The sequence below is a fragment of the Bos grunniens genome, chromosome 14 (assembly GCF_055505025.1).
Source record: "Bos grunniens cultivar Pamir isolate PY7600 chromosome 14, Bosgru_T2T1.0, whole genome shotgun sequence".
In the NCBI taxonomy this organism is placed as follows: domain Eukaryota; kingdom Metazoa; phylum Chordata; class Mammalia; order Artiodactyla; family Bovidae; genus Bos; species Bos grunniens.
The window spans coordinates 80371517-80383526 of record NC_141178.1 but is presented as its reverse complement, the minus strand read 5'-3'; the positions used below and the strand labels follow the sequence as shown (position 1 = coordinate 80383526).

At 44.5% G+C, this 12010-nt stretch overlaps 1 protein-coding gene across 3 annotated transcripts in view; it reads left to right on the top strand.

Moving 5' to 3' along the window:
* The first annotated feature begins 1357 nt into the window (after positions 1 to 1357).
* The window catches only part of TRAPPC9 (trafficking protein particle complex subunit 9), a 406815-nt gene continuing 396162 nt past the window's right edge, over positions 1358 to 12010 (top strand). For 2 of the 3 annotated variants that reach the window (XM_086337441.1, XM_086337440.1), the window contains exons 1-2: positions 1360 to 1465; positions 5837 to 5911. In XM_086337441.1, the coding sequence (XP_086193567.1) occupies positions 5877 to 5911 (35 nt within the window). In that variant the 5' untranslated portion in view covers positions 1360 to 1465; positions 5837 to 5876. Of the gene's footprint in view, positions 1466 to 5836; positions 5912 to 12010 lie in introns of all 3 variants that reach the window. The other variant, XM_086337447.1, reaches the window with a different exon arrangement.

Genomic DNA, 12010 nt, shown 5'->3' with positions numbered 1-12010 from the left:
AAGAGTCAGACAAGACTCTGACTGAACAACAGCAAATGATTGATTCACGTTGTTGTACGGTGAAAACCAACATAACAGTATAAAGCAATTATCCTGCAAAAAAAAAAAAAAGAATGGTGTTTGCCAGGGTAGGAGGCATGGGAAGTTAGTGTTTAATGAGTATGGAGTTTCAGGGTTGCAAGATGAAAAGAGTTGGGAGCTGGATGGTGGTGATGGCTGTACAACACTGAATATACCCAGTGCCTCGGAGCTGCACATTTAGAAATGGTTATATACTAAAAACTACTGACCTGCACACTTTAAAATGGTGCATTTTATTTCTTTATTTGCTGTCCTCCACGGCATGTGGGATCTTAGTTTCTGACTAGGGGCTGAGCCCCCTTTAATGGAAGTATGGTGTCCCAACTACTTGATCACTAGGAAAGTCCCACTACATTTTATTTATGTGAATCATAGCTCAATTTTTTTTTTTCTTAAAAAAAAGGGGGTCTGAGACAACAATCCCTTTTTCCTGTCTCTGGGTTTGCTATATAAGGATGTGATGCCTAGTGTTGCTGCAGCCATCTTGCAACCACAAGGGACACTGGTCTTGCAGACAGAAGCCAAGCACAAAAATGGGAGGCCCCTGAAATACTGACCTACACCCAACTTTTGTAATGTGATGTGGAGGTCCCGACTGTCAAAGCCGGTTGTAGGCTCTTCTGTTCCTTATAGCAGGGAGGATCCCTCCACAGAGTCCTGAGCACACCGTGCACCGCCAGGGGTCTCTCCCACCTCAGGAGCAAGTCTCACTGCCAGGGGCTGGGAGGAAGCAACATGCTCTCCTTGTTTTGCTCCTGCTGTGTCTCCTCTGTTGTTCCTCTTCCATCCACACCTTTACCCACCTTGAAGACAACACTGCCTTCTTGGTTGGCCTTTCTGGGGCCCAGGAATAGAGCTGACTAAGTGTCCCTCTCCCCCTTCCTGGGAGCATGGCCTGGGCCTGATTTGTTAGGCCTCCTTGCAGAGACTGGCTCAGGCCCTGGCACTTAACTTGTCCCCAGGAATTGCTTATTAAGAGCCCTAGTCAACATGCGCGTGATGAGATGAACTCAACCTTGTCAGCAGGTGGGAGAAGTTTGAGCCGGAGCATCTACTCCTCAGGCCTTAAGGGATTTTATCCCTATGCTGCCCCCCTGAGTTCACAGAAGCAGCAGGGCAGCTCAGACTCAGTGGAGCCTTGAGCCCAAGGTACGCAGCTGCTAGCGGGCAAACTGGGTTCAGACACAGCTCTTGCCAACTCTTGCCGACTCTGAGCTCTGCAAAATGAAAGTGACAGTACCTGCTATGCCGCGTGCATTCGTCCCTGCACGCTGAGCTCTGCTGTCCCTCTTCTGCTCTCCCTACAGCGCGGTGAGGCTGTGGTGTCAACTCCATCATACAGACCAGGAAATGGGGTCCCAGGAGAGTCAAAGTCACCCAGCAGGTAGGTGGCAGCGCCCAGCACTAGAGGCTGGTTGGGGCTCCAGAACTGCTGCCGTCCCCACCTGAAGAGTCCTGGCTCAGGACCTGGGACCTTCAGAGCCTGAGTGGGGGCTTACCACCAGGCCGCATGACGGGGGTGGGTTGTTGGCCAATCCTACGCTCTGGCCTCACTGAGGATTCGGGGGTGACTCGTGTTGACCTTACTGTTTGCTAACTGTAGGCTGACATGACATCTCTGGTCTTTGAAACCCGACAGACCTGGGCTCTGCCTCTAACCAGCTCTGGGGTGGGCCCTGGACACACTGCTTTGGGTCTCAGGGCGCAGCCTCCTGGAGGTGAGGATGATGGGTACATATAGGGTGCTGCGAGGGTCAGGAGTCAACAGGGACAGCCCCAAACCAGCTCCCTGATGGTGGCTGTCATCTTGTCACCAAATCGCTTCCTCCCCTCAGGGCTGGTATCTGCTTATTCCCTGTGCTGGGCTGGACAATGGGCCCCAAAGATGCCCCAATTCCCCCAGAATCCACAAATATGCTATTTTACACAACAAGAGGGACTTTGCAGACATGATAAAGTTACAGACCATACGTTGGAGAGATTATCCAGGATTATCCAGATGGGCCCATTGTAATCATGCTGAGCCCTTAGAAGAGGAGGAGGAAGGCAAAGAGTGTGGGAGAATTAGGAGGACAGAAAAGAGGCAGAAGCTTGCAAGAGGGAGACTGAGCCAGGCACTGCTGGCTTTGCTGATGGAGGAAGCAGCCTCGGGCCTGGCCGACAGCCAGCAAGGAAACGAGGCCTCAGTCCTACCATCGCGAGGAGCTGGATTCTGCCAACAAGCCGAATGAGCCAGGAAAGTGGATTCCACCTTGGAACCTACTGGACTTCCAACTACTGTGAACTGCGAGCTAATACATCCGTTCTGTTTTAAGCCCATAAACGTGTGGTCGTTTGTTATGGGAGCAGTAGAAAATGAGGCCCTCCCCCACCTCCTTTTCCACTGGGGATGAGGGTCGGCCCTCATCTCGGCCTTGAGTTGGTTCACAGCATGGGACTCCCACCCCTGCTGCCCTGGATCAGCGTGTATGCTCACTCTCCATGGTCTCCAGCTGGAAGACAGGCCAGCAGGACCATGGAGCCCTACAGAGGCCAGGCTCCCTTGGCTTTGTGCCCAAAACAAAGCTCTAGATATGAGTGTACTTAAAAGTCAAGTGCTGACCCACTTTTTCCTGACTGCTCTGGCTCAGACAGGTCCCTCTGAAAGGAAATTCACTTCCAGTACACACTGTTCCCAGGACTGACATCACCCACCTCAGCTGGGAGGAGCAGCAATACTTACGAGAGCTCTCAGGGGCTTGTGTCCAACATCTGATAATGTAGCAAAGTCCTGCAAAAAGCTGTTGCTTTTTTTTTTAAACTGCGTCAGCCTGGTGATGGCAGGGCTGGGAGTTTGGCCTGAGTTAGAATCTCCAGCAAAGAGAAATGCGTGTGGTGTTTGATCCCCAGCACTCCAGCCCTCCTGCACAAACCCCTGGGAGACCACAACTGTGGTCTGGCCTGGCTTCTGGCAGAAGTGACTACCCTTGCAGCCTGGCAGGGGGCTGCTTCAACGGTAGACAGCCTACTCTGGGAGACTGAGCCTTCCCAGTGACCACATGTCTCTGAGTTCTATCCAGGTTCTGGGTTCTATCCAGGGTAGCTCTGCTGGTTCCCTATCAGAGGCTGGCACTGGTGCTGGGATCCAGAGATGCACCAGCTAAGGTCAGGGAGAGGATGTGGACTTTGCAGTTGGCCGGCCCTCTGCTCACTACCTGGGGACCTGACAGTGAGCCTCAGGTGCCCCATCTGTAAAATGGGACTTATGTTAGTTTCTTAAGTTTAACAAATTACCACAAACTTGGTTGCTTAAACAACATGTTTTTTTCCTTAAAAGTTCTGGAGGACAGAAGTCCTGAAATCGGAGTGTTGACAGGGCTACGCTCCTCTGGGAGGTTCTAAGGGAGAATCATTCCTTGCTTTTTCCTGCTTTTACAAGCGCCTGCATTCCTTGGCTCACAGCCCTTTCCTCCATCTTCAAGGCCAACAATATTGGGTCCTCTCTCTGACCTCTGTTTTCATCATCACAGCTTCTGTGACTCTGACCCTCCCGGCTCCTTTTATAATGACTGTGATTCCATCAGGCCCATGCTGTCTAGTCTCCATCACAAGATTCTTAATTGAAGGACATCTGCAGAGTCTCTTCAGCTGTATAAAGCCACCTGCTCAGGAATTCTGGGAATTATGGTGTTGACACTTCTGATACCACTGTGCTGCCTCCCACAGGGATGATCACGCACATTTTGAAGGTTGTGAGGGGGGAGGGTTCATGACACATGGTCTACTAATTTGTTGGGATACCTTTTCTTAGTCCCCATTCACAAGTGGGAAGATCCCACTCTGAGTCTGGACCCCATGCCCTGGTTCTGTGTCCCAGGGCACATGGTGAACTGTTAACGCCTGTTCCCCTCCTGGGTTTTTAAGTCCCACCCTTCATCCAACCTCAGTCTTGTTTCTTCTGTCTCTGATCAAAAGAGTTATCTTGTTTTTTTTGTGCACTATTATTTTTATTCGTCGTTCAGTCACTAAGTCGTGTCCGACTCTTTGCAACCCCATGGACTGCAGCCGGGCAGCCTTCCCTGTCCTTCACTATCTCCCGGAGTTTGCTCAAAATCATGTCCATTGAGTTGGTGATGCCATCCAAGCATCTCAGTCTCTATTGTCCCCTTCTCCTCCTGCCCTTAGTCTTTCCTGGTATCAGGGTCTTTTCCGAAGAGCTTTGTCTTTGCATCAGGTGGCCTAAGTATTAGAGCTTCAGCATCAGTCCTTCCAATGAATATTATGGTTTGATTTCCTTTGGGATTGCCTGGTTTGATCTCCTTGCTGTCCAAGGGACTCTCAAGAGTCTTCTCTAGCACTACAGTTCGAAAGCATCAGTTCTTCACTGCTCAGCCTTCTTTACGGTCCAACTCTCACATCCGTATATGGAGAAACCCTAGCTTTGACTTTACAGACCTTTGTTGGCAAAGTGATATCTCTGCTTTTTAATGCACTGTGCACTATTGTATATATATAAAATAAGAAACATATATATAACTTAAAAAATTAAAAATAGAAATTATTGTCCCTGTTCAGGTGCCAAATATATGTGGCACCTATGTATATGCCTAAGCCTATTGGCTCTAAGAATTACAAATATTTTCTTTTTCATTGACTTATCATTAAAGTTACTATTGGTACACAATTGACTAAAACCTTATAAATGTTAAAGTTGATAACTATTAAATTAATATAAAGGTAAATTTTATTGGAAATTTATCAAAATAAATATTTTAAAGTTATTTTATGAACCTACAAATATTTATTGTTGCTTGAATGGGAGAGGTTATGCACCAATCATATCTCTAGTTTTATCTTCTGTATGTAAGTGTGAACTTTGTTCACATAAATGCATATGGGGATAGAGAAAATTGTTATAGCAGTGTCTTTCAATTCTCCACACTTTTGCAACAAAAATCAGGTGGTGATATAAGATGTCAAATCATTTTGAGTGATTTTCAGCTAACAACAGCTTTGATTTTGCTGAAAGAAAATAACTGAAACTATTAATTTGCAAAATGATTTGTTACCAGTAGTTAGAATCATTCATGTTCTTAATTTCTGGAAAGTGAAAGTGAAAGTCACTCAGTCCTGTCCGACTCTGTGATCCCATGGACTAGTCCATGGAATTCTCCAGGGCTGAATACTGGAGTGGGTAGCCTTTCCCTTCTCCAGGGATCTTCCCAACCCAGGAATCGAACCCAGGTCTCCCACATTACAGGTAGATTCTTAAGCAGCTGAGACACAAGGAAAGCCCAAGAATACTGGAGTGAGTAGCCTATCCCTTTTCCAGCAGATCTGCCCAACCCAGGAATTGAAACAGGGTCCTGCATTGCAGGTGGATTCTTTCCCAACTGAGCTATCAGGGAAGCCCAAAATTAATTTGGATATAAGATGTAGGGGAGGTCTAATTCCAGGGCAGTAATACCAAGAATTGGCACATGACTCTTAAATATACTTGTTCCTGTTTAGCTTAGAGGCACTTCGTTCAACCCAACATGCTCAGAAGAGGCTGGGAAAATGGAATTATTATTACTTCCAGTTCGCTTCTGCCAAGCTAAAAAAAATTAGTATAAATATACAATATCCAGTGATATTTAGGGAAACGTTAATGAAAATAATTGTCTAATGAGTCTGAATAACAGTCATGAAAATTTTCTTAAAGTGAAAGTACATATACCTAAAGGTAACATTGACCTGTCAAAAGCAAATGAAATCTTTTTTTTTTTTTCAAAAGGAAACTTTCGATTTCTTATCTCATTGAAATCGTATAAAGTATGCAACTGAGTTACAGACTGAGCTGCAGGAAATTGTAAGTACTCATGAATCCTTTCTTATATCCGAGAATGGTAAAAACGGAGAAGCTACATAGAAGGCTGGTTTTCCCCAGCATGCTTTTTTACATATCGCAAGAATTCTAATTGTAAGGAAAAATTCTCCAGAACTTAGAAATCAGGTAGGGAGATGACTGTGTCCTGCTGAGTATTTTGCAGGGCTAGGCTGGTGGTGTAATTTGGGGCTTTTTTAAAGTTGTAAGGGTGGGTGTTATATTTTAGAAAACTGATAATGATACAAGATTCTTCAGCGATAGCAAAGCAAGTGAATGCTGTCTTATAGAGATGCAAATGAGAAGATTACAATCCAAGCCTCACAGCTTTATTTTGTATTCATTTTACAGTCTTATTCCTGTGTTATTTCTTTCAGAGAATAATACATTCACTTCTCTCTCTCATATCCTTTCTTTTGGAAATGGTTTTATTAGCCTGCTGTTTCCTTTATTACGGAGTTAAGTTTGATGTGGGTTCATTTTATATGTTTGTTATCAATTTTATTGAATACATTATTGCATACCTAAAATGTATCCATTTTATCCACAGAATTCAGCTAGGTTTGATAAATGTATATACCCATATAACCATGCCATAAAGTATCAACCCAGCCACCATCAACCCGAAGTCCCTTACCTCTTCCCAGTCAGCTCCAATCTGGGCCCCAGGCAACACTTAATTAGATCTGCCTTTTCTAGAGTCTCATATAAATGAAGTCATGTACTCTTCTACATCAAACTTTGTTACCAGCACCTCTAGGGGAGTATCACAGCACATCTAGGGGAGTATCACACTGAATAAGAATATTCAGTGCTCTGTAGTATTCCAGATTTCCTACTGAGGAACTTGGGCTCATTTCCTCTTTGTAAGAATTACGAATGAAGTGCTGTAAACACTCCCAGACATATATTTCTGTTCCTCTTCCCAAGAGGGGGATTGCTGGGCTATACATTGCATGGACATGCAGAGTGGAAAATGCCAAACCTTATTCCAAAGCATTTATCCCACGTGATGCTCCCATTAAATCTTCTGTTGTGTGGAGGGCCCCAGTGGGGAACCTGGAATGGGAGGTCCTTTCCATGAGCACACGCAGGTGGGGAGCCAGGAGCTCACGCACAGCTTTGTGGGTTAGTCCCCCTACCCAGCTCTCTCCTTTTCAGTCCCTGTCTCTTCAACCCAGTGAACCTACTGGTCTTTGAGTGACCACTCCCCATGCCACAGACCAGACCTGGGCTCCCGACACAAAGCCCAGGTGGTTGCAGAGCTGACATCACTTGCTTCTCTTCTGTCAGGACACAGTCCTGAGCCGGCTATGGTCCAATGCCTGAAATCCATTTTCTTCTTCCTCCCAGTTTTGTAGTTGTTCACAGTTGGAGGGTCAGTATGGATGCTGTTCTTCTCCCTATGTATGTTATTCACCTTTTGAACATTATACTTTTATATAATTTTAAGGTAGATACATAGTTAAAGCATGGATGGGGCTTTGTCATGAAAAACGTGGGTAAAATTACTATCTCTTTTGATATTATCTGCAGTTTCTCCCTTGGCTCTTACAGACGCTTCCTTAGGTGGGTAAGGAGATTCTATGCTCCACTGCAAATGGACTCTAAAGTGGATCAGTTTTTTTTTTTAAGTTTTTTTTTCATGTGGACCATTTAAAAAGTCTTTATTGAATCTGTTACAATATTGCTTCTGTTTTATGTTTTGGTTTTCTGGCTTCGAGGCATGTGGGATCTAAGCTCTCTGACCAGCAATCAAACCCACACCCCTTGCACTGGAAAGTAAAGTCTTAACCACTGGACCATCAGAGAAGTCCCTCAAGTGGATCAATTTTAGGAAAGACTGTGGACACTGGGATTTTTGATGGAGGAACTGAGTTTCCTGGAGCAATGAGACAGTGCATACAGTTCTTAGAATAGTGTCTGTCATATGTTGAGGGCTTAATAAAAGATAACTGTTATTAGGTCAATACAGTAAAGGAGGTGAGTTTACACTGAAGCCTGCCTCCTTCATAGTAGCTACTTGATCCCTTGAGGTCCCTGGGATCCTTATGTTATCCTTGCCACTGCAAGGTTCTGACTGTGAGTGGGTCAGATAGGTGAATAGGGTAGAAAGTCTTAGGACAGAGAGATGCAGAGAGGGGGTTGAGGAAGCTCCAAGGACACAGGAACCCACTCTGTTTGGGGAGTTGGGTAGCTTTGTAGAGGATGAAGGACTGAAATGCAGATTCGAAGAGTGAGCAGAAATTTGCCAGATGGGCATGGTAGGGGAGAGAAAGGGAAGAGTGTCTGCGAAGTCGGAGGCATGGGAAGAATGAGGCTCAGAAAACGGCAGCAGTTAAGCCAGGCTCAACCACAGCAAGAGTGGGGTGGCAGCAGCAGGGGAGGCCGGACTGGCAGGCAGGGAGCAATTTTTAAAACAACTTCGTTGAACTGTAAGTTACACGGCACACAGCTCACCCATTTGAAGAGTACAAAGCACTGGCTTTTAGTATGTTCCGAGTTGCCTGCAATTTTTGAAGCCCTTGTACATCCTATTGAAGGTGGCTTTCTTGGGGCATCCTGAAGTGTCTTTTGGGGGTTGTGTGGGTGCATGAAGTCTAGGGGAAGCTGGAGCAGCAGTGGGTCCAGGCAGGAAAGAAAACAGGCAGCAGTCCTTGTGTGGGGCAAGGCCAAGCTCCATCAGGTTTCCTGTGGATTGTGAGGGAAGCAGAGGAGGACCCCGTAGAGCCCCCCACCACAGACCATGCTCCTATAACCTGGGGCCATGTCTTAATAGTCAAAGCAAAGGGAACCATGAAATGCCTGAGTATGACCCTGGACCAGGCTGAGGCTCCCAGAAGCCCTGCCTTCCTGACATACCACAAGGAGGCCAAGTGCCCACAGCTGATTTGAGAAGTGCACTGAAATGAACACTTTTTAAGAAGTTCTTAGCTTTCTTGTCAGAGGTGGTACTTTTTTTTTTAATTTTTTTTTCTTTTTTTATTATTATTATTTTTTTAATTTTATTTTATTTTTAAACTTTACATAATTGTATTAGTTTTGCCAAATATCAAAATGAATCCATCACAGGTATATATGTGCTCCCCATCCTGAACCCTCCTCCCTCCTCCCTCCCCATACCATCCCTCTGGGTCATCCCAGTGCACTAGCCCCAAGCATCCAGTATCGTGCATCGAACCTGGACTGGCATCTCGTTTCATACATGATATTTTACATGTTTCAATGCCATTCTCCCAAATCTTCCCACCCTCTCCCTCTCCCACAGAGTCCATAAGACTGTTCCATATATCAGTGTCTCTTTTGCTGTCTTGTACACAGGGTTATTGTTATCATCTTTCTAAATTCCATATATATGCGTTAATATACTGTATTGGTGTTTTTCCTTCTGGCTTACTTCACTCTGTATAATAGGCTCCAGTTTCATCCACCTCATTAGAACTGATTCAAATGAATTCTTTTTAATGGCTGAGTAATACTCCATTGTGTATATGTACCACAGCTTTCTTATCCATTCATCTGCTGATGGACATCTAGGTTGCTTCCATGTCCTGGCTATTATAAACAGTGCTGCGATGAACATTGGGGTACACGTGTCTCTTTCCCTTCTGGTTTCCTCAGTGTGTATGCCCAGCAGTGGGATTGCTAGATCATAAGGCAGTTCTATTTCCAGTTTTTTAAGGAATCTCCACACTGTTCTCCATAGTGGCTGTACTAGTTTGCATTCCCACCAACAGTGTAAGAGGGTTCCCTTTTCTCCACACCCTCTCCAGCATTTATTATTTGTAGACTTTTGGATCGCAGCCATTCTGACTGGTGTGAAATGGTACCTCATAGTGGTCTTGATTTGCATTTCTCTGATAATGAGTGATATTGAGCATCTTTTCATGTGTTTGTTAGCCATCTGTATGTCTTCTTTGGAGAAATGTCTATTTAGTTCTTTGGCCCATTTTTTGATTGGGTCATTTATTTTTCTGGAATTGAGCTGTAGGAGTTGCTTGTATATTTTTGAGATTAGTTGTTTGTCAGTTGCTTCATTTGCTATTATGTTCTCCCATTCTGAAGGCTGTCTTTTCACCTTGCTAATAGTTTCCTTTGATGTGCAGAAGCTTTTAAGGTTAATTAGGTCCCATTTGTTTATTTTTGCTTTTATTTCCAGTATTCTGGGAGGTGGGTCATAGAGGATCCTGCTGTGATGTATGTCAGAGAGTGTTTTGCCTATGTTCTCCTCTAGGAGTTTTATAGTTTCTGGTCTTATGTTTATATCTTTAATCCATTTTGAGTTTATTTTTGTGTATGGTGTTAGAAAGTGTTCTAGTTTCATTCTTTTACAAGTGGTTGACCAGTTTTCCCAGCACCACTTGTTAAAGAGAAGAGGTGGTACTTTTTTAAATGGAGGAGAAAGAGTCTCCAGTTTAATGTCAGGAGTGGAACACAGCTCAGAGATCCACGGAGGCTGATTTTGACCAAGCAGCTTGTGTGGAATGGTTTTTTTGAGCTGCCCCAGTGATGGGATGGAAGGATGAGAGGAAACAGGTCTGCATGAACGTACTGGCTGTTCTTCCTCTTCCCAAGCCACAGGAGTAGCTGCCTTCCAAACCTGGCAGTGTTTTCACAAACACTCATCACAAGGCCACACCTCCAGTGTTCTCATTCAGCACCTTTGAGTCAGGCCAGGAAATCGTGGTGCATTTTTAACTGCTTGGACTTTTTTGGGAACTCTCTGTGTGATGATTTTTAAACAACTACAAACTTAATTTTCAAGTACAGTATAAATACTTTATTTTCCTAAACTGTTTTACAGTAAGTGGCTGCCCAACATGCCTAGCTTAGTGTGGATTTTCCACAAACAAGGGCCTTCTGTTGTAGTCCACCACACAGCAATCCAAACCGGGAAATTAGTACATTATTACCACCTGATCCTCAAAGCTCCATTCAGGTTTCACTAGCTGTTCCATTTTTGTTTTTTTTTAAAGCAAAATGATCAAGTCCAGGGTCACAAGTGACCTTTAGTTGTCCTGTCTCGTCAGTCTTCTTTAATCTGGAACAGCTCCTCAGTCTTTCCATGATTTGCATGAACTGGACACCTGCTTTTGAAGACTGCAGACTAGTTACACTGTAACATGTCCCAAATTTTGGTTTCTTTCTTGTTTCTTAACAATTAAATCCCAGTTGTGCATCTTTGGCAGGAATATCACAGAACTGGTGCTTTGTCCTCTTGGTTACATCCTATCAGGTTGGGGGCGTGATGTAGATATGTCCGGTTACCATGGACTCAGTTTGGTCCAAATCCTTAAAAAAATTTTTTTGTAGATATAATATTGACATGTAACACTGTATAAATTTTAGGTGCACAACAAGTTGATTTGATACATTTCTATGTAAAAATAAGATAACCAGCTTAGTGTTAGCTAACACCTTCATCATTTCTTATTGGTGGTGAGCGCATTGAAGATCTGGTCTCTTGGGAATTTTGAGAATTGTTCACTATAGTCATGATGCTGTGCCCTAGATCCCCACTTCAGTTCAGTTCAGTCACTCAGTCGTGTCCGACTCTTTGCAACCCCATGAACCACAGCATGCCAGGCCTCTCTGTCCATCACCAACTCCCAGAGTCTACCCAAACTCATGTCCATTGAAATGGTGATATCATCCAACTATCTCATGCTTTGTCGTCCCCTTCTCCTCCTGCCTTCAATCTTTCCCAGCATCAGGGTCTTTTCAAATGAGTCAGTTCTTTGCGTGAGGTGGCCGAAGTATTGGAGTTTCAGCTTCAACATCAGTCCTTCCAATGAACACCCAGGACTGATCTCCTTTAGGATGGACTGGTTGGATCTCCTGGTAGTCCAAGGGACTCTCAAGAGTCTTCTCCAACACCAAGTTCAAAAGCATCAATTCTTCAGAAAGTGCTCGGCTTTCTTTATAGTCCAACTCTCACATCCATACGTGACTACTGGAAAAACCATAGTCTTGACTAGATGAAGCTTTGTTGGCAAAGTAATGTCTCTGCTTTTTAATACGCTAACATATTAAAAATTGCTAGCAAATTAAAAATTGCTAGGTTGGTCATAGCTTTTCTTCGAA